The sequence below is a fragment of the Sminthopsis crassicaudata genome, chromosome 5 (assembly GCF_048593235.1).
Source record: "Sminthopsis crassicaudata isolate SCR6 chromosome 5, ASM4859323v1, whole genome shotgun sequence".
Taxonomy (NCBI): Eukaryota; Metazoa; Chordata; class Mammalia; order Dasyuromorphia; family Dasyuridae; genus Sminthopsis; species Sminthopsis crassicaudata.
Window position 1 is genome coordinate 101,593,707 of NC_133621.1, and position 27,104 is coordinate 101,620,810.

The window sequence follows — 27,104 nt, forward strand, 5'->3', positions numbered from 1 at the left end:
GGATATTTATTTAAAAGATCAGTATCTATTTTCAATTCCCCTCCAGTAAATTTTATCAGCAACATCCTACAGTGCTGCCTTAATTTAAGATCTTGAGACAAGGCCATGAAGGCTTGAACACAGAACTTCAGTCCCCTTGCCTTGCTTTTGGCAAAACAAATCAAGCTACTTATAGTTAATTGAGCCATTGATGGGCCATTTTTCCTGGTACAAGTCCTAGATTTTTTTGGATTCTATAAAGCCTCATCCTCTCAGACATTCCCAGAAAGGAAGACATGTGACACGTCCCCTAGTTAAGGGTACTTCTGCTAAAAGATAAAGGAATTACAAGTCTAGGCATCACTAGTTGAGGAAGTCTGCTGAGTGTAGAGGTCCTGACAACCCAAACCTTCCCAGGTATTTAGGTGTCCCAGCTATAGAATAGACACAATAGAGGCAAGAAGAGGCTTACTTTGGCGAGGATGAAAATTTTGGGGATCAACCCAATGTTGAGGGGTGAGGATACTCTAAAAGTGATGGGGTTTCCAGGTTGGTATCACAGGTTTTGTGAAAGAATTAGCAATCCCAATCTCTAAGCAAGGTTTTTGGCAAAATGGGTTTATTTTCACTGAGAAGTCTCAGTAAGGGCATTAGCAAAGATTTGAGATACAGAGTCTTGATTTTATTTGGCCTTCTATGACTTGGGGCTAGGGCTAATTTTCAAATAAATAAGGGTGGTGATTCCCAGATCAATTGGAGGTGGGAGTTTCCCCAGGGGAACCAGCTAGTTTCCCCAGAGCCAGGAGGAGTTGAGATTCAGGGTTTTTCTAATCCAGGTCCACCCCGCCCCCCCCCCCCCCCCCCCCAAATAAAAGCTCAGGAGGACATAGAATCCTATTACATCAATGGGAATTTTTTAGCCATTAGGTAGTATTGTGAGTGGCATCTGAATTATAGCCCAAGGAATGTTGCAAGGGAAAAACTAGGGGCACTGGGCCTTGGTTGCAACCTGCTCCTCAAAAGAAAATCTATTACATATCTTTTCAGTTAGTTTCAACTTCATTGTGAGTTCTGGCCTCATTTATATTTATATTAAGTATTTCAGTTTTAGTTGGTTCTTTTTTCCTACCTCACATTAATAATATTTGGGCCATATTTGGCTATAAGTACCATTCTAAGGTGCTATTTTAAAATCAGGGGTAACTGTAGCAGCAAACCCAAGCAGATTAGCCATTGGACAAGGTGCTAATGATAATGACTGAGTAAATCTACAGGTTCTATTATAACTATAGTTCAAATTTCTCAAAGCATGTTCAAAATTATTTAATCATAAGTTTGTGTCCAAAATGAGTATAAGTATTTAACCTTTATCAGACTTGCATGCTCTCTTGGAGAGGGAAGAGGAGGGAGGAGATACAGGAGAAAAATTTTGCAAAGGTGAATATTGAAAACTCTCTTTGCATATATTTGGAAAATAAAATAGTATTTTTTAAAATGAGTATATAAAGAACAAGATAAGGAAGCATAGTTTTAATGAAACTGTCCAAAAGTAACATAATTTTTTAAAAATTGTAATCCATTCACCAGATTTTATACCAGATGTAATAAGAAAATAATGTTCACAGCAGGAATCTAACATCATTTTATATATTCAGTTTTTTTAAAAGTGTAATTACCATCAACTCTCCAGCTTCTAGTGCTGTGTTAAAGAAATTTCTTATGAAAGATGATTCTATTAAAAATTGAATTAATGATAAAGGAAGCTGTAATTGTATTTGGTGGTGTGCTGCTATACTATCAATATTTCTAGATCTTTAGATTATGCTCTTAAATCAATTTTTACTTTGGGTAAACTCAGATTTGCATCACAAGTAAAAAGAGAAACAATTGTGAGAAGCATTCTTATATCAGAAGCTCAAGATACTTTGCAACAAAAATTAGATTTGGGAATATTATTGCTCTGTAAGAAATGACCAGCAGGAGGAATACAGAGAGGCTTGGAGAGACTTAAATCAACTGATGCTGAGTGAAATGAACAGAATCAGAAGATCTCTGTACACTTCAATGCTGTATAAAGATGTATTCTGATGGAAGTGGAAATCTTCAACATAAAGAAGATCCAACTCACTTCCAGTTGATCAATGATGGACAGAAATAACTACACCCAGAGAAGGAACACTGAGAAGTGAATGTAAATTGTTAGCACTACTGTCTATCTACCCAGGTTACTTATACCTTTGGAATCTAATACTTAATGTGCAACAAGAAAATAGTATTTACACACATGTATTATATCTAGGTTATATTGTAACACATGTAAAATGTATGGGATTGCCTGTCATCAAGGGGAGGGAGTAGAGGGAGGGAGGGGATAATTTGGAAAAATGAATACAAGGGATAATGTTATAAAAAAAAATTAATCATGCATATATAATGTCAAAAAATTTACAAATAAAATTTAAAAAAATTAGATTTGATTTTGATGAGGTCTAGGAGTGGGGTATTTAAATGAAATTAGGGTTTAATTGAGGTCTAGTGGCAGGTTCGGGGTACAGGGAGTCAATTAGAGTTACCCTACAACCCCTTTGAATTTGGCGCAAGGATATGGAGTTAAATGAGGTCTAGTAGAAGTGCAAGAGTCTCCTGTAAAGGAATTTACAGACCTGAAACCTAGATTAATAAAAGAGGTTTGTTAGAGAGTTTGGAAGTAAAGTTAAAGTCTAGTTAGTAAAGTTGAAGATATAGATAAGAGGGCACCGGAACCAGAGTTCCAGTGGGCAGAGATCCTTGGCAGGCCAGGCATAAGGCTGCCATGTTTGGAAACTACAAAGAGAGGACTCCAGTTTGGCTCTTTTATAATGAGAGATTTAGCTAAAGGGACCTGTGGGTGGTGTCCCAAATTGGTTCCTCCCTGGGTTGGGGGTTGGGAAACCTCAGCAGATCATTAGGGGCTGGGACAGCCCAAGTTGGCTCAGATCCCATGGGGGTTGTGAGAGTTGGGATATCTCCTATTAGAATTCAAAGGATGCTTTTGACCAGGATTTGTGAATCAAAAGTCCTAGCTTCTTGAATTGATCAGCTAGGAGGGGCTGGGAATCAGAAAGGAGTAAATCAATCTGAAAGGACTAGTCTTAAAGGGTTCACAACCCGCATCATTTTCATATGTCACTATTATTATAGAGTTAATAGAACTTAAAAGTTGTTCTCAGTAAATATTTTTATGAAAATACCATGATTAATGTAAAAGTTACATCCTAATTATGCCCAAAAAGTTATCAAACTGTGCATACCCTTTGATCCAGCAGTGCTACTACTGGGCTTATATCCCAAAGAAATACTAAAGAGCGGAAAGGGACTTGTATGTGCCAAAATGTTTGTGGCAGCCCTTTCCGTAGTGGCTAGAAACTGGAAGATGAATGGATGTCCATCAATTAGAGAATGGTTGGGTAAATTATGGTATATGAATGTTATGGAATATTATTGCTCTGTAAGAAATGACCAGCAGGAGGAATACAGAGAGGCTTAGAGAGACTTAAATCAACTGATGCTGAGTGAAACGAGCAGAACGAGGAGATCATTATACACTTCAATGATGATACTATATGAGGATGTATTCTGATGGAAGTGGATATCTTCAACATAGAGAAGAGCTAATCCAGTTCCAACTGATCAATGATGGACAGAATCAGCTACATACAGAAAAGGAACACTGGGAAATGAGTATAAACTGTTTGCATTTTTGTTTTTCTTCCCAGGTTATTTTTACCTTCTGAATCCAATTCTTCCTGTGCAACAAGAGAACTGTATGGTTCTGCACACATATATTGTATCTAGGATATACAATAACACATTTAATATGTATGGGACTGCCTGCCATCTAGGGGAGAGGGTGGAGGGAAGGAGGGGAAAATTCGGAAGAGATGTGAGTGCAAGGGATAATGTTGTAAAAAATTACTCATGCATATGTACTATCAATAAAAAGTTATAATAATAAAATTAATTTTAAAAAATAAATAAATAAATAAAAGTTTCATCCTAGTTGTCAAGACACTTAACAAATTGGTAGATTTAGGGCAGGTAAGGAAGTGGGGAAGGTCACTTGGCTATTTTGGTTCCACTTCCATACCCCTTTAATTATAGCACAATTCAGTCTCAGTATTTTAAGCATACTGTTAGATTGAGACTCTGATAATCATTGTTCCCTCTTCTGTACCTTCTCCTCCCCCCATATTGTGGGAAACTTAAAAGAAAATAGATATTTGTTATATCACTAGAGTAAAGAAAAAGATTCAGGAATAAGACTACCTTCCTTCATTTGCTATAATTATTAACAATTACTGATATCCATACACCATTTTATACTTTAATGGGTTTAAAGTAGTCTGAGTACATTACTTTAAGCTTTCTTATTCATATCTTTCCAAATGTCTTTCAATTAAGATCCACCCCATATTCTAGAGTAGTCAGAAAAAAAGAATTCGAGTACTGGGAAGCCAAGGTCAGGCTCACACATGATTTAGCAGCCACCACTAAAAAGGAACAAAAAGCTTGGGACAAAATATTCCAGAAGGCAGCCAAAAATAACTCACCCAGCAAAACTGAGTATAATTCTACTGGGGGGACAATGGATCTCTAATAAAATGGAGGGCTTCCCCTAGGCTTTTTTTAATGAAAAGACCAGAACAGCTAAGAATTGTGAAATTCAAACATAGAAGTCAAGAAAACTCACACATAAAAAGTGTAAACAAATGTGAACCATTAGAAAAGACTTTTTACTGATGAAGTATTTGCATTCTAAAGGAGATGGGTAGTGGAGTGATACCATTCCCTAAGCTGAGAAGAAGAAGAAGGATAGGGAAAGTTATCTCACTTAATCAGGGTATACAAATAGAAGCCTTGGTAAACAAGGAGGAAGAACTGTTTCATATGATCTAGTCAAAAGATGGAAGAATTCACATTCTCTCTCACTCTTTCTCTCACACGTAAGTTCAGATAAAAGGACCACAGGAGAGAGGCTCCCTCAGGGTGAAAAAGCTGCTGGGAGAGGAGGCAGGAATACAGATTTGGGGAGTTGTCATGTCCATTCAAATGGTAGTGCCTTAATAAATGTTAGAGGGAATTAGGTAAGGGGTAACCCCTTTTGGTTTGGCGCAAGGATACATAGTTAAATGCAGTCTAGTGATGGCACAGAGTCCCCTGTAAAGGAATTTACAGGCCCGAAAACCTAGATTGATTATTGTAGGGGTTTGGAAGTAAGGGTAAAGGTAGAAAGACGCCAGGAGGCTGGGAAAGCCTGGATATTGGAATTGTGACGCAAAGGTGCTAGCTTCTTGAGCCATGGGGGAGGGGAGAGAGGGAGGAGGTTGGGAATCAGAAAGGAATCTTAAAGGGACCTCAACTTGCATCATTTCCCCCCTCAAACAGTTAAAACTTAAATTCATTAAAAAAAAAAAAAAATGATTTGGGGCAGTGTCCTTCATTTGAGGCAAGGTTGAAGATTTTCTCCAAGGATCTTCAGAGTAGTGGTGTCCCTTCTTCTTGTTCTCCCCTCAAACAGTCACCTCTAGATGCATGTGGGAAAAGGGGCGGTGATTTCTTCTTAACTGCTTTGAGCTGACAAGGGTCGTAGAGATTTGGTGTTTCATGCCAGGAGGTGAGGCGTGAGGTGTGGGGGATGGCAGCAGGGCATCTAAGGGATGTCCCGGTCAGTTGTCCCCAGTTAGTTGTCCAGTCAATGTTCTCCAGGCTGAAGAGCAGCTAAGAATCCAAAGTTTGAAGCCTAGAGAAAATAGATCTCGGGAACAGATTAAAAGTGAGGTGTCATCCAGGGTGGAGATGGTGACATTCAGGGGAATGGGGAAATGAGAATGCTGATGGCCCATCTAGCTATTGAAGAGAAGTAGGAGAAAATGCTGAGAGAGCCAAAGCTAATTTCCTCCAGGGTTGGAATTAAAGAATGTGGACTCAAATCTGGGGAGGCAAGAGGCCTTAATATCTAGTAGATTTAATAAGCCACTGCTCTTTTGTGAGGCAGGGTCTAGGGATGGGTGTATCCCTGATTGTCAGGGCTGCAGATCAAGATAAGAATACAGTTTAAGCTCTTGGAAATATTTTAACTGTGGTGCTTTTCTTTAAAATAATAGAGTTGGTTCCTCAATCTTATCAGAAAAGTAAGCAAAGATCCTGAACTTTTCCTTCCTAGTTTCCCCACTCTTATGGGCAGGGGTGGAAGGAGTCAGAAGGGGGTGCCAAGCATCAGCATTGCCTACCCAGTTTACCGGCCCCCTGGGATAAAGGGAAACAGGGCCAGACCCCAGATTCCTACCAGGGAGCAGGACGCTGGGGGGACCAGGTCAACCCCTGTGGTGTTTTGCCATGGTGGTGAGAAGGCAAAAAAAAAATGCAAGAACATAACTATAACATAACATAAGCAGCTAAAACTCAACTTTCAGTACAAAAATAGTTTTAATCCAGTTTTATTCCAATCAATTGTCCCCGTAACTGTCAGAGGGTGGAGCTTTAAAACTCCTAAAAAGCATTACCTATAAGCCCAAGAAATCATAACCTTATATTGATAGCAGTAAGGAATTTGTCCCAATAAGTTCATAACTTAAGCAATTATCATATCCAAGTAGATGTTTCATAAGTGGACATTATTCATGCAAATCAGTTTGCCTTTAAAATACCCAATACATAAAAAAATATCCCAAATTGCATATTGTCCTTAGCAGAAACATTTTCAAAAGGACAAAGAAAAAAAAATTATTATTTTAGAGGCTCTGATCCAATACAATACAATCAATTTAAACTTATACAGAATGTCCAAGATTTCAAGAAGTTCTTAAAAATAGCAGTTAAACTTTTAGAAATAAATCCTCCCAAAGTATGCATCACATTTAAAGTAGCAGAAACCCAAGCTAAGTTTGAATTTTATTGTTCTTTCCCAACCTTTTTTGCTTTGAAAGGAGCTAGCTTTGGTGGGTGTGTCTCCATGGCAGCAAAGGAAGTTACTTTCAAGGTGGATAGAGATAGATTAGCTAATCTGTTCAGTGGAGTTTTTCAAGACAAGTGAGTGTAACTTCAGTCTCCCCTCAATTCTATAGCTTTTAATTCCCTTTTGGGAGTCCCCAAGAGAGAGATTTAATGACAAAAACTTTAATTTTTATCAATTTCGTAGAAGTATTTTACAATTGTCGTCTCAATGTAAATACCCAGCTGAGCATTTTGAGCTCCAAACAGCGTCAGTCAAGTCCCAGGAAATTGAGCTGTTCACCTCGATGATAGAAAAAGGGTGGGGGTTTTCGAAAAGGAAAAACAAAACCTCATGAACAATAAATCAGAAAGACTGAAATAGAGGCAAGAGCAGTCAGATTATTGGAGTAGGTCGTCATAGAGATGACAATCAGGGGGAGACAGCATTTTGATAAAACATTCTGATATCTTGGGATGGGAGAGGCATTCTCATATTCTAAACCTAAATTCTTTTACTATTATCAGTTATTCTGATAAGGAGGCCAGGGAGGTTTTGCGGAACAGAGAAGCAGGAAAACTGAGGCGGGGCTGAGTCGGGACAATTAGGGAAACTGAATTAGGACAATAATAAACAAACCAGACTAAGACTATAAAAATACAAGGATTTATGGCAAGAACCAGTTTCTCTCCGGTAACCCCAGAATTATTAGCATCAAACAGCATTCCTCATTCAGGGAGACACACAAGCCTCCCTTTTCGAATCTCTGCAGGTGGGGGGCATCTCAGCCAGATATGGACAGTTTTTAGGTCTGTGGTCATTTGTGCATTAAACTCAGCCTCTGTTGAATAGCAGTGCTCAAGGCAGTCCTGCCACCCTAAGAGGGGCTCCAAGAGAGGGAAAAAGTGGGGCTTGGAGTAATTCCACCTGTCCTCTTCTCTCTGGAACAGGAGCTGCTCTTAGGAGACAGATTTCTGAGCAAATTATGCAGTTAGACCAAGACAGGCCACCTGAAACTAATTATTAGAGTCCTGAAATCGAAATGCTGAAATAGTAATTAAGGAATTGGGGTAATTGCCAGTCCTTGGACAGGTGTCTGATTTTTGGTTGTTTCTAAAGAATAATCCCAAAGACTGAATAAGGGATTTCAAAGTTAAAACATAACCCAGCAAATCATAGTCCAGTAAATTTTAAGCAAAGAGTAAAATAGTTTCCAATTCAGTCTGAACTTAATGAAATAAGAAGTAGGGCAGAAATGCCTAAGAAAAATACATCAGTTTTCCCCAATTTCCTGACCAGCTTTAATCCATTTCCTTCTTCCCCCTCTTTACAGAAATTATCAGATCATACATAACAGACTTCGTAAATTTCCTAAAATTCCTCAAACATACAGCAATAGTTAAACAGTTGTAACAAGTCCCCCAGTTTTAACAAGTCTTAAAATAAATCAATTAGCTTAAAGGTGGGTCTACCTTGGAATCTTTTGCCAAGCCTCTCTGAAGGTAGGTGGATGAATTCCATGTGGCCCCTTCCCCACTCCATTTTCAAGAGGCAGGGGGGAGGGGAAGGCAGCTAGCCTTCACCCCAGGATAACTAGGTGCTTAGCAGAGAACAGTGGATCAGTTGAAAGACAAAAGATTCTGCCTCACCCAACCTTTAGTGGGTTGAGTGTGGGGGCATTGGAGTGTTTCAGACCCTAATTGGAGATACGTGACTCCTGAAAAGAAAGTGGGGGATTGGGTGAGAGAGAGAGAGAGAGAGATTGGAATTCTACCTGGAGTTCAGGTGTCAGCTATTTCTCAACCCAGAATTTGTCTCTGCATTAAGAGACAGCTTAGAGGAGAATCTATTCATATTCTATACTCCCTGGACTTCTTGGACTGAAATGCCAGAGAAGCTGAGGCAAGATAGAGAGCAGTTTAGGGAAACTGAGGCAGTAAAGGAGAACAGTGGCAGAATAGAGCAGAGAAAGATTCTAGAGAGGTGCCAAATTGAAAGTAGTTAAGGAGTTTTCAAATATACTGTATCTTCCCAACTCATTCACTGCTGAAGTTCAGGGAATAAGATGGAGACAGAAGTCATATTTACTCTCTTAACAATTAATTTAATTTGCCTTGATTTGTAATTTTACTCCCTAGCCATCATTCTACAGGTCTTTCTTGAAGCTCCAGCCTAGCCAGGGCTGAGTTTAGAAAAGAAAGCTTTAATTGTTGGCAGGGGACATAGAATGCCAATCGAGAAAAATAGGAGTGTGTGCTAGGAGCAAAGACTTACTTATAAGGTTAGGTAGGAAAGTGAGATAAAGAGAGGCGTTATCTCTCCATGAGCAGGCAAGTGCGCCCCGAGGCTAAGAAAAAAAGTTAGTGTTTTAAAATTCTCTGTCTTTGTAGACAGCCTAGAGAGCATGGAAAAGCTTAATTTTAAGGCTACTACAGTGAAAAGTTGTGAGGGGAGGCATTGCTCTAAAGCAGGATGACCAAATCAGGGAAACCGAGTCCCGTTTTAAAATGTATGGAGAAAGTTTTATAATGTATGAGACGAGCTTGCTTTCTGAGACAGCTGAAAGCCTCAGCTCCTATTTTAAAAGTTTTCCTACTATACAGTTAAATGGCAGGTTGCCAAGCCACATGGGAGAGGTTTGAGAGAGAGGATGGGAGAAGAAAGAGATGTTATCTTACCCAGTGCTTCCCGGATGGTGAGAGCTCATGGTGGAACTTGAGATCAGGGTAGCTCGTACCTTTGTTCAGGGAGTAGCCAGGTAGAGACATCTCCCCAGGCTCACCCCCAATCTAGTGACCTTTCTCCTCGTGGCTACAGCCTGACCACTACAGTGGAGTGGGAGAGGGGCTCAAACACAGATTTCTCCCCCAGAACAGATCAAAGAGACTGCTGGCCTGGGACCCTCGAGAGGAATGGGGGTCCTCAGAACGGCCATGTGGTGGGGGGAGGGGTAAAGAAGAGACTCCCATGTGTCTTGGAGTTCGGAGCTGGTTTTCTGGAGAGAGAAAAGTGATTAGGAATGCCTTGCAAAAGAAGGTCTTTTGTCTTCTGGAGGAAGTTTCTTCAAAGCAAGCATCTTCTAAGAAAGGGTTTTTTTGTTTGTTTGTTTTTTTTGTTTTGTTTTTAGAGGCAGAGGTGTGTCTAGATTGTGGACAGGTAAAACCTTTTAGTTTTCCAAATTCTCGCAGCTTCTCTAGTATCTCTAGAGACAGAGAGTGAGACAAAAGGAGGACTTTTGTAAAACCACAGCAATTTGTAAGGAATTGTGCCCGAGCGAGGTAGAGCTCTAACAACGACCCACGCCTAAAGTGGCTTGGATGTCCACTGCAAGACAGGGAAAGAAAAAAGTCTTTTACCTTATCCAGAGTTCCGGATTCCCTGGTAGGAACACAGATATTCTTCCTGGAAGCTGCGTGAACATCTAAGAACCCAGATTGGTTCTGAGAGCTCTAAAAAGGTTAAGGTTAGTTTTTGGGGTTCCCCATACAGGCCACCACATGATGAGAATTAGGTAAAGGGTCACCCCTTTTGGTTCGGCGCAAGGATACATAGTTAAGTGTAGTCTAGTGACAGTGCAGAGTCAAGGAATTTACAGGTCCGAAAACCTAGATTGATTTAAAAAAAAAAGGTTTATTGTAGGGGTTTGGAAGTAAGGGTGAAGGTAGAAAGACGCCAGGGCCAGAGCTGGTTGCTGGGCAGACAGGAACCCTTGGCATGGCTGATGTAAGAATGCCATGTTTGTGCTCCTGCAAAGAATGGGCTCCAGGTAAGGAGGTGGGTAGAGTCCCAGGCTCCTGGCTGGTTTCAGCCAGGGTTAGCATTGAATAGAATTCAATGGGTTTTTAGATAAGGAAGAAGCTGTTTGTGGGGGTTAGGGAAACCTGAGGAGATGGGGGGGGCTGGGAAAACCCAAATTAGCTCAGATCCTGTGAGGGCTGGGAAAGCTTGGATATCATTGGAATTCAAAAGAGTGCTTTTGACCAGGATTTGTGAATCAAAGGTGCTAGCTTCTTGAGCCATGGGGGGGGGGGGGGGGGGGTTGCAAATCAGAAAGGAATCTTAAAGGGATCTCAACCCACATCAATTGCCTCTTTTGTATAATCTGATAAGCAATTTGAACACAAAAGCTTGCATCAAAAACAATTAGAGGATAATAGAAGAAAGTACATTTTATAAAAATGGTTAGAACTTAAGAGCTACAAGTGATCATAAAGGAAAACAATTTTGATTTCATCAAATTAAGCTTTTGCTGGAACAAAATATATAACTAAATAAAAAGAGAAGCTGCCAAGTTTAAAAAAAAACTTCATATCAAATATCAGCACATAACTATGTAAAATATATAGAATCGGTATTACCATATAAGACTGAGAACCATTTTCTAATAAATAAACTTCAACATATAATAGAAATGGAAGTTTTCAAAAGATAAATGCAAAACATCAGATCAATTTTTATATGAAAGCATTGCAAGTCATTAACAGTAAGAGAAATGTCAATTAAAACAACTCTCAAGTTTCACTTCATACCCATTAGATTGGTAAAGGTGAAAAAAGACAAAAGTGAGAAGTGGCAGAAAATCGAAGGAAAGACAGTCACACTTTGGGTGAATTGGTTCATCAGTTTCAGAAAGCTACATAGAACTATATGAGAAATCTGTAAATTCTATATACTCTTTGACTCAGCAGTACCTCAGCGTAAACCTTTAAGGAGGTAAAAAATAGATGCCACATAGATTCCAAGATGTTTGTACCGGCTTTTTTTGTGGTAGCAAGAAACTAGAGAAACAATATCTGTCATTTGGGGAAATTGCAGAACAAATTGTACTCTCCCCCACCACAGACCCTGTTATCCCAGAAGGAAAAATTAAGCAATACCAGTTGAAAGAGTAACCATATTTAAAATCCTTCCCCAGTAAGAAGAAAGTGGTATATTTCAGTATCTGTATAGCCAGTCTTGGTCACTGTCATTATTCTGAGTTCAGCTATAACTTAGTGTTGTTAACATTTGACATAAAACAAAAGACATCGAAAATTATTTTTTAAAATTATTTGTATTATAGCACAGTCTTTTGTTGTTGACATCCGATCTGTCTTATCACCTAAATCATAATTCTGGTCTAGCTATACAGATGATTTTGTTTTGATTATTTTCTTCCTATTTTCTGTTCCTGTTTTACCAGTACCAGCAATTTTCTTCAATGTCTTTAGGCTTTTTCTTTAAGTTTTGAAATTAACTTTTGTTGATGATTGTAATTTTAAGTATGTGCTATCCAAATAGAAATGCACAGAGTAGCTCTGGTTATAGAATATATGTTGTAAAAGCAAACTGCTTTCTTTTAAATGTCATGTGGAAATGGAGAAATTTCTTTTTGTATTTATGAAAATAAATATTATCTGATCCCTGCCATATAATTTCTACTCTTTCAGGTACCAGCAAGATGTGGAGTAACTGTTCGAGATAGTCTAAAGAAGGCATTGATGATGAGAGGCCTGATCCCAGAATGCTGTGCAGTATACAGAAGGCAGGATGGGTATGACTTGTAACACTCTGTACACTTTGTGAAACTTAGTTTCTCTTAAGGAATAAACTCAGTTTTAGAAGAGATTATATAATTTTTTCTGAAATGGCTTCAAAGAAATCTTGCTGAACTAGAAAAATATATATTCTTTTTTGCTCTACAATCATAGAAGTATAATTATAGCTGGAGTTTCTTATAACGATTTCATGGCTTCTTATTAGACTAATTGGAAGTATAGAACTTTTAATTCCAAATTTGTTCCTTTAAAAGTTTTATTCCAGGATAGAGTACCAGCTCTGAATTCAGGAGGACCCGAGTTCTAATCTGGTCTCAGACACTGAACACTTCCTAGATGTGTGACCCTGGGCAAGTCACTTAACCCCAGCCTCAGAAAAAAAGGAAAAAAAAAAAAAAAGTTTTATTCCATTACCTCATTATGGTGTAAAAGAGACCTTGGGTTCTACAAAACTGTGCCACTGTATCGTAGGCACTGACAAATCCTCCCTCCTATGCTAGAAAAAGTCTGAATGTAGACCTAGCAATAGAATATGAGTCTTTGGTTGATGGGATTCTATATTCAGAGAGGTTCATTACCAGAAGGCTGGCCACTAGTTGGTGACATTTTTTTGGCCACAGCAACTCATGAAGACTAACTGCTGAGGTAAAGAGAGGTAATGGGTAGTATGAATGTTATCTCTGTTGGTGAAGGAGTACCAGCATTGAGGAAGTCACAGATCCTAGCATACAAAAGTGAGTACTTATTGTTCTTTAAAGAAAAAAAATAATAAGACCTCAGTTCTGCACAAACTATCAGTAATTTTATCCAATGTTTAAATTCTTTTTTATTTGAGCATCCTTTCTTCTAAAAGGTTTGTACTTACCATATGTAAAGGCCTTACATTAGTAAATCCTCTAATATTTTCCTTTTGAGGACATCTTATCATATGAGTATCCTTTTCTGTGAATGGTTTTTGGATCCCAGGAACAAGCCGTTCTCTGCTGTTGTAGGTCTTGGCTGGAGCTGACTGGAAGAACAGAATGCATCTCTCTACCCTGCTGTTTGTCCAAGAGTGATGCATGTATTTGGGGTAAACTTAAAAATCAATTTATTGCCATTCAAATTTCTAACAGTGGAAGAGTAGGGAGCCAAAGCTCCTTCAATTATACCACTCTGCCCTCAGTAACCACTTTTCATATCTTCATCATGAGGTGTATTAAAAGGATTTTCAGGTATGATAACCAAGAAAGACTCATGTCTGCATTTTCCAGAGAGAAGAAGCCTATTGGCTGGGACACTGATATTTCCTGGCTTACTGGAGAAGAACTGCATGTAGAAGTTTTGGAGAATGTTCCCCTAACAACACACAATTTTGTATGTACCCTCTGATTTTTGAAATGGTTCAGATGTTCACAAACATATATTTCAGGTTCCTATGAATGAACTTTTAGGAGAGAGAGGGGAGAAAATAAGAAAGTAATGATGTAGAAGATAGGTTTCAGGAGAAAAAGCTTTTATTTCAAGCATATAATCATTTTTTTTAAAATTAATAGAAAAGACTAGGTCACTTCCCCAGAACATGGCCCACAATTCTTCACCATATAGGGCTCACAGTTGAGGCTTGATGGAAACTCCATTATGATGGCATAAGTTGCCATATAAAATTCTGAATCACCTTTGGTGTAAGTCACTCACCTGAAGTCTGATTTTGGTTCTGTAACTATTACTTTTTCACTGCTGCCTTAGAATTCCTTTATATTCCTCCTTTATGGATTTTTACTCTATCCTACTGAATTGTTGAAGAAACCATTATATCCCAAAATGATCAAAAGGTTGCGAAGGGAAGAAGAAAGAAAGCATGCTGCTTTTGTGAAAAATACTGATATTTGAAGGGAAGCTCAGTTGAGATGGGCATCTTTAATGCATAATTTATTACATTTGCATTTTGTGCTTGGTATATCTTTAATAACATTTTTGCTACTTGTTGCTTCATGAACTGAGGCTTGTGAAATGCTAGCTGGTGGTTTTGTTTCTTGCAGTAATATTTTTCTTCCTCCTCAGTTTTATGTACATAAACATTCATATTCTGACATATAGTAATATATCCTCCCAACTTCCCTTTTGAGTCTCTAGGCACTTTTCTTTTTCAGTGCCTTTTTCTCTTGGTAGATAATGGCATATAATATCAAAGGCTGTTCATGTAAACATAAATTGAAATTATCCTTCTTCACATTAATGGTGAAACATCTCCAATCAGAAATACCAAAAGCTAAGCAGAAACCTGTACTAGAGCATTCAATAAGCCCTTCAATAAAAGGAGGCAAATATCCTCTTTTTGTGAATATCTTTCCCACAAAAATCTTATGGTTGGGATTAATGTTCTTCCTGATAGAGCTGTTCTTAGTTATTGTATCCTTAATCTGATGAGGTGATCTCACTATGCTTTTAGACTTCATTAAAAATATATTGTAATGCTGTCAATTCTACTGACTATGTTATAGATGTAAATATTATCTTACAACTTTCTTTTAGTCACTAACCCACAACTTTCTAGATGTCATCTAAAATGGGCTCATCTATCAAATTCCACAAAATACTCTGTTATCCTATGGAAAATGCTAAAATTTATATAGTTCATATTCATACATATCCTCAAAAAGGTGATTTGTTAAAAATAATTTGGGGAGAAAACATTTTAAGGAATATTAAGGTATAACCCTCTTAAATTTATGAATGAAAATTTATGCCTAAGTTTAAATTTGTTGAAGAAGCAAATTCTCCTTGATATTTAAAATATGTAGGAATAGTTGAATTAATTGTCCTGAACATTCTTTTTCTCTAATTTGCCTATATAGTCATGTGTTGTTAATCATTGTTCTCCTTATTACTTTATATAAATAATACATTCCTGTCTTTTATTTTGACTTCTAAATATGTTAGCAGTCTTAAATTTTCACTTTAAAAGTGAATATTTTTTAAAAGTATTTGTAGATTGATGTTAAATACCTGTTTCAATGTTACATGATCCCTTTTTATGTAAAAATTTTCATAGAATTTTTTTGATTAAAGATTTGCTTTTGAAAATGACAAAGAAAGCAAAAAGAAATATATCTAATTATTTGTAAGTTATCTGTCAGTTTTTTCGAAAATCTTGTTTTTAATAGTACTGGTATCTTATTTTTTAGGTACGGAAGACATTTTTCACTTTAGCATTCTGTGACTTTTGTCGAAAGCTGCTTTTTCAAGGTTTCCGCTGTCAGACGTGTGGTTATAAATTTCACCAACGCTGTAGTACAGAGGTGCCACTGATGTGTGTTAATTATGACCAACTTGAGTAAGTAATCCAAAGTGTTTTTTGTTTTTAGTTTTGGATTCCTGCATACTTGTTGAGAGTTAAACAAATGAGTTTTCATCCTTGAAAAAGTACCATTGGCATAATATTGTATATCCAGATATACTTGTCACATCCTCATTCTAGTCCAACTATCCAGTTAACACTTTTATTCAGTATTTTTTTTTCCTAGAGGATAAGAGTTTTAAGATTAAATGCTCTTTTCTAAAATATATATTAACACATTGAGCTACTATTTTTGACTAGTTTCAATGGTAAGCTTTTTGATAAATGTTTCTCTGGTTCTATTATCTCCTTTTGATATTACTTTTCCCCCCTCCAAATTGACTTGGAAGCTAAATTCATTGGTCATTTATTTTGCTTACAGAAATTTATAAAAGACTATTCTTTGCTTCATAGTGTATCTCATGAAAATTCCATATACTACATTTTCCTTTTGCCTGATTTCCTTTCCTAAGATAATTCATGCACATTTATATTTTCCATTATGGCTTTATTTCCTCCTCCTAGGATTATGTCATTTGAACCAATAAAGTTAGACCTCTTTACTTTGACTAAATTATAATATTTCTAACTTTAAAAATAATAACTTCATATTTTTGTGAGGTTAAACTTCCAATTAAAATGTATTTGATAGCTAACATTTTACCTTTGAAGTAATTGTTAAGGGTTTCCTTGTTTTTAATTCTAATTCTTTAATTGCCATGAATATTTTTTCAGAATATGCAGAAATTTTTCTAAATTGGCAGAAGGTTTTTGAGCTTTATTTTTAGGTTATGCTGTAAATTAAAAAGTTAAAAATTTTAAAGTTAACAATTAATTTCATTAATTAAGCAAAATGACAAGCAGTTGAATTTCTTTCAACATTTATTTTTAAATGTAGAATTTGGCCCGTGATTTTCCTGTTAATGCATTTATATATTGTGGTGTTTAAAACTTCTGGGTTTTGCACAAGTTAGGTTTGCTTTGTTTTATTTTTGTTTTTGCCTCACAGTTTGCTGTTTGTCTCCAAGTTCTTTGAACACCACCCAATACCGCAGGAGGAGGCCTCCTTAGGAGAGACCACCCTTACGTCGGGATCATCCCCTTCAGCACCCCCCTCAGATTCCATTGGGTATGATTCGACTACTGCTGTTCAGTGACATGCTTTTTTAAAATTGGTCTTTGTTCAGATTTTAAATAATTCTTTAAAAATTAATTTTGAACTGTTAACAAAATGAATTTTTTAAGCTAATTTCTTATTTTTATAATAAAGTAGGTATTTATGTGCATCAGGTTGAATGAGATTAAAACCGACATTGTATGATGTTTCAGGACCCTTTTCTCATTGATATGTTAGCTAGAAAATATATACTGAGTACTTACTATGTGCTTTGTACCAGGGTAGTTTCTATGAGGAGTGCATGCAAGTTTAATATGGTCCTTGCCCTCGGGAAGGTTATAGTTTGTTTAAGGAGGAAACATTAAGACATAAAAGAATATTAAATAATGAAAGATCATATGTTAATAAATGCTTGACATAAAGGTTGAAATTATTGAATTTTGTGACAGTTTAGAGAAAAAAGGAGATAATTGGGAGTTGTTAGGGTAGAGTCACTTAGGAGGAAAGATTTGAGTTGAGCCTACAAGGCTGTGTAGAATCTAGATAGAAACTGGGTTTGTTAGATAATTTCAGATAAGAGAAACATTGTTAAGCATAGAGACAAGTCGAATATGCTACTTTCTTGGGATGATCTAAGACTAGCTCTTAGGTCATATTCCTAAATTTAACTGCATGCTAAAGACATCTCATTTGACTAAGCCTTTCACCTAACCAACTATTGATTTTCATTAATTTAGCCTATAATGTTTGAGATATCAGGTTACCCCTCACTAGAAATCTTAAAAAAACGGCTAGTTCACAATTTTTCTCATATATGGGGGGGGAGAATTCTTGTTCAGGTGCCCATTGGAATAGGGGTCCTTGAAGTTCCTTGCAATTCTGAGAGTCTATAATATGGACAGACTTATTAGAGTAGTCTAGGCAAGGAGAAATCCAGGTTCAAAAGTAGGACTACAAAGTTATAAAAAATAGACTTTGGTATTTAGATGCTACATGTGAAGGAAAGGAAATTATCATAATTCTAAGGTCATATGTATAGGAGGTAGTTTAAACAGTAGATCTCAGAAATCAAAAAGAGAAGCAAATTTAGGTGAAAAGATGATAATTTTTCAGTGACTTCCCACATTAACTCAATGTATGCAAGCTTTATTACACATTTTCGTTCATTCTCTACTTTTTGCTTTGTCTTTTCTGGTTGTATAAATTAGATTTAAAAATAAGCAGGTATTAATTTTAAATATTTATTAAATAGCTAATACAATTGAATTTTGCACTTATTTTCTCCACTATTGCTTGGATTAGAGTAGCAACTAACAATTGCTTTCTGGGTTGGTAATGTAATCCTCAGCCTTTTCCTTACTGCTACTTTTCTATAATTTATATTTTTGACATAACTTATCTTTTAATACCTTTAATAATAAAACAATACTTTTTGTGCTTAACATTGGAGGAATATCCTTCTTCATAAAGTTCTAACAGTTTTTAGCATTCTTCTCAATTGACTATTTAATATATAGTAGCATGCCAAAAGGTGAGACCGAAGTAATATGCCTCAATATGTTTAAAGTTTTCTTTGACATTTATGAAATATACCATACTAGAAATGAATTGTCAGATCTGATTCTTCTGAAATAAATCTGACACATGCTGTGATCTTTCCTTTTTACAGTTGTTTTCTGGCCACCTTTGCACAGTTTAAGAAATCGCAGTCTTTTGCCAATAATTATCTTGACTGACTATATCATACATTTGTGAATAAAATCAAGGGGATTTGAACAATCAAAGGGAATAAATATAATTTCTTCAGTGTCCAATTTAAGAAGTAGTTAAGCCAATATACATTATTTGCACTTCCAATATTTATTATATTAATTTTATGTTCCTCTATTGGGGGATATACTTTTAATTATTTTCCCAATCCGCATTGACTTATAGAATAATATGGAGTAATATATGTCACATCCCTCAGATTCAAATGACTTCATTATTGAAAATATTTTCCATGTGCTAGTGGCCAAAAATTAAGCCTCACTAGATAATTTGTGGCTGGGCATTGATCACACTAAAACCTTAGTATTAAGGTTCATGACAATCAGTCATTGTGAATGTAACTTCTGCCTGTATAAAACATATATACATGTATCTTGTGACTTGAGAACCCAAAAAGGAAGTCCAGGAAACTGATATTGTACCAATTTCCCCTTTGATGTAATCTTTTGTTGTAAGGAACTTCAGTTTTAAAATAGCCTTGATAATTTTAATTATCCTATTAAATGACATGAATTAAATAATAGTTGCACTTAGTGAGCAGTGCAGTATAAATACAGTGATGCACTCTTTGAACAATCATTTATATCTGTTCCATTTGCTAATATTACCATTGGTACCTTGTTTCGCACCATCACCTTTTAGGAACATTTACATTCACATCCCATAATACATCTGTGTCTTCCCATTGAGGTTCATTTTTGTGTTTCCATATGCATTCCCCCAGTTATTTATTTTCTTTCTGATGCCTATAGATGCTAATATTTCTTTCTGAACTTTCTTCAGTTTTCTTCTGTATACTTAAGAAATGCTTCAGTGACTGTTTTTTAATATCCTATTGTTCTAACTTCAATCTTCTCCTCCCTCATACTATAAAGAAAAATACAAATAATAACTATCAAGTAAAATTAATCCACATAGTATCAGTGTCTAAAAACATGTCTTATTCTGCACTTTGAGTCCATCACTTTACTGTCAGAAGGTGGGCAATATGCTTAATTATCATTATAGTTCCTTTAGAGACATGGTTAGGGATCTGCATCAATTGGAGACTTTAATTTTTTTTCCAAGCTGTTTTTCTTTACATTGTTATTGCTGTGTAAATTGTTCATCTTGTTATACTCCCTTCTCTCTTCATCATTTCAAGTTCCTAGTATCTTTCATCATTTCTTTCTTAAGTTATCCTTTTTGGGGGCTGCCTTCTAAAACAGCTATAAAGGCATTTTTACACCTCATGTGATCCAACATTTGTGTTCAGTTTCCTCTTACAACTAAGCCATTGTAATACTAGTTACAAATATCTTTTCACTGTAGACAGAACTTATTACAGAATTGAAATAGACCCTTCTGGCCAGCTAAGTCCAGCTGATGCCTAAAAGAGAATATACACACACATACACACACACACACGTGCACACACATACAATTACTCCTATCTGAAGGGGAACCCATTACCTCCAGAAGTAATTCTTGCCACTTTTAAATAGCTGTAATTGTTAGGAAGTTTTCTTGACATCTTTTTCCTTTGAAGAAATCACACTTCTGAAGAGATGCTTGTTTCTTCTTCCCCTGTTAAAAATGTTTATATTACTTCATTATACAGCTTCTTCTAGTTCCTCATATAAACTTACTTTTTTTATCTTTCTCTGGGCTTAGTTCTCTTGTCTTTTCATCCAGAATGCTTTAATGTCCTCCAGAATTAAAAGTCCAGGAAAACTACCATGCACTGAGAGTAACAGGTCTCCTTTCCTAATGCCCACCAGCTTCTGGCTAGCCTCTTGTACTGTTCTGGGATGGAAGAAGTCACTTATAGTTTTTCATCATATTTCTTAATCATCATTTGGTCAAGTACAAAATTCAGGGTTTTTCTAGATTGGACAATCTGCCTCTTGTTCAAGTAGTCATCTTGGCTGGGAGTCACAAGATGAGGCAGTTGATACCCAAAACTAGTGAGTAACTTTCTCAAGGTCACACAAATAGTAAGCACAGAAACTGCAGCTTGAATCTGTGGAGTTCACTGCCTCTTCTATCATATTTCTTCCTGTTTTACACAAGGAAACAGAATTTATTTTGATACCCCCACCCTCAAGGGAAGTTTAATTAAACAGAATTTTAGAGCAGCCATGCTTTAGAATATTTCTTCTGTAGAATTAAGGATCTTGAAACATGGGACTTGTCGGTTTTAATCCCAGTTTTTTCATCCTACAGCATCCAATGTTCAAAACTCTTATATCATTAGGTCGAGTGACTTTCTGAAAGAGAAGGAAAAAATAGTACATTTACATAGACTTACTATGTGTTACGATAAATTCTATATTTATAGTGCTAGGTTAGTAGGAATTTTAGTTAAAAGTTTGTATACCAATTTATTTGGCTAATTAAAAGTAACTACACACTCTAGGGAGTCCTTTATCTTAGTTGCCTCTCTATTTAATGATGCATGGCATCATTGGCCTAGAATAATTGTATACCACTTCTCAGAAGATCATTGTGAAAATGAGGACTTAATAATTCTTTGACTATGGCATGCACTGCTCACAATTCTAACAAGCTATGGATGCCTTTCTAACGGTAAGTCTTGCTTGCTTTACTAGCACAATTTGTGAACTACAAGGAAAATTCACTCTGACCTCTCTCATTGTTCATTGTGATACATATGTCTTCCATTCAGTTATACCTAAGGATGAGAAACTGTTATTCTAAATCATGGATATTTTATTTGCAACTTAGCTAACTGACTATGGTTCTGAGCAAATGAGAACAACAAATAAGATGGCTCATTTCAAATCCAAAAAGAACCCTTATTGAGTTCAGGCTTTATAATACAGGTCTGTATTTATATTAAAAAAAAATAAGCTCATGTTGAATATAATCAAGATTTATCTGAGAAGCAAGGTAGTACCTTTTTTTGGATAAAATAGAGATCAATGCCTTTTTTTTTCCAAGAAGAAGTTAAAGATTTGTCCCTCTTTAAAAAGGTCAGCATTTTTTTTCTTTTTGCATATCACTGAACAGCAGAAGCAGCCACTTTGTTTCAAAAAAATTTTTATAGATGTTTGAGACTAAAAATTAGTTATACATCAAAATTAGCTTGTATAACAATTTTCTAAAGATGGTAGAGTTTAATAATAGCCTCTTTACTTTTGATTTGGTATTAGTGACTTGGCTTATATTTATAGAATATTACATTGATCTAATATTCTTGAAGTTAGTTGTTTAGGATATTTTCCCCCTATATTGTAAGAGTCCTTTCCTAAAAGCATACTTTTCCCCCCACTCAGAATTCTGTATATCAAAATGTTGTTAAAAGTCAGTGGGCCTGTTTTCTGCTAATTTATTAATATAATTATTCTTGCCCCATCTATTCATTTGGCTAACAGCATACAGTTATCCTCAAGAGTTCTCCTAGAAATGAAATTTCCATGACAAGCTCAAGTGGAATAAAGGCTGATTTTAGACTAACTTTAATTTGAATTAACTTTTCTAATGATTCTCATTAGGGCAGTAATAATTTGTTTTAAGCATTGTTGTCTATTAGATGTTTTAATGGCAGCCTTAAATGGATTCGTTGTCTATTATAAGATATTCATTTTTATCCTCATAAACTGTAGTACTTTTTTGCCCTCAAGTAATATGTTATGAAGAAGCAATACTGACTGGCTACTTCCTCCCCCCTCAACGTGTGTTAAGTTCTGCTAAAATCTTCCCTCCTTCCAAACCTCTCCCCCCTTTTAACTCATCTTTAAGACACTTGGATTGCCTTTACAGCATTCATGAAATGAAATAATTTTCCAGCTTGAACAAATCTTGTACAAAGATCACATATTTTAAAGATTACCTTTACATTTCTAATCCTGAAGTTAAGTCAATCAATATGTTAATGCATTATCTACTTCCATATCTCGGTACTGGCAAGGAAAGATGATTTTCTGTTATCATTTTGCATATTGGAAATTTGAAGTATGAGAAATTGAAGGGACATAAATGTTTATCCCAAGTTTTATTCCATTTTCTATCCTATTTTGCAATGAATATTGGCTTAAGAAATGTTTCAGGTGATTCCTTTCCCCTCTGCTCTAAAATTCCAGATTTCCCTCTACTTTCTGTGTATGAAATACACCGAAACATAAGGAAGTTGAACATATCTCTAGTCTCATTCTAAACGAGTTTGTATCTCTTCTGTAGAGAATACAGACTAAATCTAAATTTTCTCTCCTTAATAATGTATTTTACTTTCTTTGATGACTTTCTTCCATATTGTGCATCCCTTCAGGCTTCTGTATAATTTCCATGCAGATCCATGTTATCTTTATCTGCCTAACTTTTTTATGACTACTACCCTTTTTGCCTCAATTCTTCATTCTTGGTTAAGCTCTCTTTTCATTTCCAAGACACATTCATTTTCATTCTCTTATTTTCAGTCTGTCTCTAGCTTTTGGACTGAATTTTTCACTTTAGTGAAAAATAACATTGATTTTCTGCTCTTTACCTTCACTTGCTCTTTCTGCCTGTCATTTAATATTTTTGGCAGGTGATACTCACTCTTTCTAGGCTGCTGAGAAAGTATCCATCAGTGGGGAAAAAACTTTTGATGATTTCAGCTGAGACATTTGGTGGTCCTAAAAGTTATTTGAGGACAATCCTCATTTTTTTAAATTAAAAAAAATAAAAAGAAAAACAGAAAAGGAAAACACAACAGAACATTGTCACATACTCAACAGAACATCAGGGTAGATTCAAAATATATAACAATAAATTAGCAGTTCAAAAAAAAAAGAAGTAGAAGAAATTATATTCAAAAATGTCTTTACTTTCTTGTAGGTGGTTTTCTGTCACATCCTTTTTAACTTTATTCTCTTTTCCCCTTTCATCCCTCCATCTCTCTCAAGCCGGCTATAATTTAGCAAGGATATCTTTATATAGAGACATATACATACACACACACACACACACACCTCTTTGTCATCCCCCCCACACACACACACCTCTTTCCTATCCCTGCTGACTCTGTTTTAATTCTGTTCCTTAACTTGCCTTGTTATTACTTAATTTCCCTCCACCTATGCATCCCTCCCTTGTCTTCTCCCTCCTGCTCCTCCTGCTCATCCCTCCCCACTTATTTCATTATAGATTTTGGAGGGTACTATCCCCTCCCTGGTATATATGTAGTGTTGACTATGTAGCCCATTTCCAATGTCAGTAGGTTTTCAGAACTATGAACCCTCCTACTCCCTCTAATGCCATCATGTGTATTTTTACTTTGTATCTCATTTGTATAACATAATTACTATTTTTACCTTAACTCTACTGCAATCTATCTTTTGAACTATTTAATTGATGATATCAGTCTTAAACATATGGTATACATTTCCATGTAAAAAACAATTTATCCATGTTAAATTCCTTGAAATTGATCTTGGAAATTAGTTCTTATATGTTAAATTTTCTATTGAGTTAGGGTTTGGTTGAATGAAAATCTGCAAGTTAGTGAATGTCTTTTTTTTTTTTTTTTTTTCCATTCAATATTATGGACAATTTTGCTGGATATATTTTTGGCCACAGGCCTAATTATTTTGATTACATATGTTTCCAGGACCTGCAGTCTTTTATTGTGGCTGCTGATAAGTTCTGTACAATTCTAATTGCAGCTCTAGCATTGTTTTTTTCTTGGTTTTTTTTTTTTTTTTTTTTGCAAAATTTTCTCTCTACTCTAGGGATTTTGAAATTTAGCAATAATATTTCTATGTGTTTTCCATAAAGGATCTCTTTGAGATGGTGACTGGTGAATTTTTTCTATTTCTACTTTCCCTTCATGTTCTATCATTCCAGGACAATTTTCTTGGATTATTTCTTACATTATTTTGTCAAGGTTCTTTTTTTGGACAAAACTTTCAAGTAGTCCCATTATTCTTATATTTTCTCTTCTTGATTCATTCTCCAGACCTGTTGTTTTTCACATATTGTTCTTTTTTCATTCTTTATATTCTGTTTTGTTATTTCTTGGTCTCTTATAGCTTCATTGGCTTTCCTTTCCCCAATTCTAATTTTCAAAGAGTTATTTTTATCTGTCTAGTTGGTTAAATTTTTTTTTCATAATCTTATTTTTCTTGGATGGCTTTTATTTTTAGTTTTTCCTCAATGCCTTTCATTTGATTTTTAAATTCTTTTTAGAGTTCTTCTATAAATTCTCTCTGGGCAGAGAGCTATTTTATATTACTCTTTGGGGTAGAAGAAGCTTTTTTTTTTTCACTTGAGTCTCCCCTCATGATGAACCCTGATCTTCCCTATTCCATTGTAAGTTTCTAGGGTTGAGTTCTTTCTTTTTTACCCGGTCATTTTTTTTTTTTTTTTAAGGAGAAGTATTAGTATAAGCCCTTCTAATTTTGGGGTGAAGAATGGTGTCTTTGCCTTCACTTAAGTTCTCGCCTCTGACCAGGAAACCCAAACCAAGGGTGTCCCCCTGCTGCAAGTACCCTTGACGTTTCTGTGTCCTCTTCCCCTGCTCTTTTGCCCCCCCCTCCCCCCGCCTCTGTATTTATCCAGTGGACTGGTTCCTTTTCACCCAAGGTTGAGTCTCAGCAGCACAGTGGGGCCTTTTTCCATCTTCCCAGATCCAGACACCTAGACCCTGATTCCACATAGTCTAGGAGGTAAAGTCTCTGTGGGTCTTGCTGAGGTTTCCCACTGGATATTTCTATGGAGCTAGCCCAGAGGTGTTTGCACGTCACACTGCTTAATCACCAACCTAGGGTCTGTCTTTAGATCTTCTTGGGTTGTAGCAGGAGAACTCCTGATCTGCCCCAAGATTTCTGGATTTTTCACCAGTGTGTGTTCACCCTGAGGCTCAAATTTGTGCCGTTTGTGGGGGAAATCTGGAGAGCTTGAAATTTAACAGCCTACTCCACCGTGTTCCCAAAATCCTCCCCGACAATCCTCATTTCATCATTAGCAGTTGAGCACAATATCCACGTATTGATCTGCTTTGTTATTGTTGAGACTTTCTTCTCTGTCTCTTAAGTAAAGCATAGTCTGCCTTGTTTCACGTGCTTCAGCATGGTTCTTAATGATTTACGGATTGTAAGGAAAACTCAGGTACTCTTCTCTCTCCAGACCTTGTGTCCTCTTTCCCTTAGAGAGGAGGAAGCACAGTGGGGGAGAAGACAACAAGGGAGATCATAAATTGCAAAGTTCCTGATCGTCTCTCAGTTGTAATCCTTCTCTGGGAGGAGGTTTCTTTTCTGTATAATCTTTTCCTCTGTGAACAGGTTTCTTGGTTTTCTTCTCTAGCCAGTCTCTTCTTCTTCCCAAATCCTGTCTCTGAATCTCTTCCAGCTCTTGTTCTTCCCCAACCCAGATTATAAGTGGGGAGAGGTTAAATAAATAGCAAGGCAAGTTAGGAAAAGAATTAAATTAGAGAAATTCTTCACGTATTTCTTTAAAGCGCTAAACAATGTCAGAGTAAGGAAGAAAGGAAAGAACAAGTGTTTATTAAGTGCCAGTTATGTCCCAGGCACTCTGCTGAATGCTTTACAAACATCTCCTTTATTACAAGCATATGTGGTATCATCAGGAAGAAGCTATTATATTCCTGTTTTCATTTTGCCATATGAAGAGTGAATTTTTCTGTGCCTTCTGGAATAGGGAGTACATGCTGGTATCAAGGATGTCAAAAACCTCAGAACATCAAGCCTGCAAGCCTAAGATTTATATTCTTCTACAGGATATGGTCAAAGTTCTTTTAAAAAAAATTCCTATTTTCTTTTTTTTTTTTTAAATTAATTTTATAATTATAATTTTTTGACAGCACATATGCATGAGTAATTTTTTTTTTTTTTTACATTATCCCTTGTATTCACTTTTCCAAAATTTCCCCTCCCTCCCCTAGATGACAGGCAATGTCATGTGTTACAGTATAACCTAGATACAATATATGTGTGTAAATCCAATTTTCTTGTTGCACGTTAAGTATTGGATTCTGAAGGTATAAGTAACCTGGGTAGAAAGACAGTAGTGCAAACAAACAGTTTATATTCACTTCCCAGTGTTCCTTCTCTGGGTGTAGTTGTTTCTGTCCATCATTGATCAACTGGAAGTGAGTTGGATCTTCTTTATGTTGAAGATCCACTTACGTCAGAATACATCTTCTGTTGAAGTGTATAGTGATCTTCTGGTTCTGCTCATTTCACTCAGCATCAGTTCATGTAAGTCTCTCCAAGCCTCTCTGTATTCCTTCTACTGGTCATTTCTTATAGAGCAATACTATTCCATAACATTCATATACTATAATTTACCCAACCATTCTCCAATTGATGGACATCCATTCATCTTCCAGTTTCTAGCCACTACAAAAAGGGCTGCCACAAACATTTTGGCACATATAGGTCTCTTTCCGCTCTTTAGTATTTCCTTGGGATA

The 27,104-nt window shown here is 36.2% G+C and overlaps 1 protein-coding gene across 3 annotated transcripts in view; it reads left to right on the top strand.

Moving 5' to 3' along the window:
- Positions 1-27,104, top strand: part of BRAF (B-Raf proto-oncogene, serine/threonine kinase) — a 153,155-nt gene that overhangs the window by 72,221 nt on the left and 53,830 nt on the right. For all 3 annotated transcript variants that reach the window (XM_074267728.1, XM_074267729.1, XM_074267730.1), the window contains exons 4-7: positions 12,379-12,482; positions 13,740-13,842; positions 15,654-15,802; positions 16,815-16,934. In XM_074267728.1, the coding sequence (XP_074123829.1) occupies positions 12,379-12,482; positions 13,740-13,842; positions 15,654-15,802; positions 16,815-16,934 (476 nt within the window). The remainder of the gene's footprint in view (positions 1-12,378; positions 12,483-13,739; positions 13,843-15,653; positions 15,803-16,814; positions 16,935-27,104) is intronic.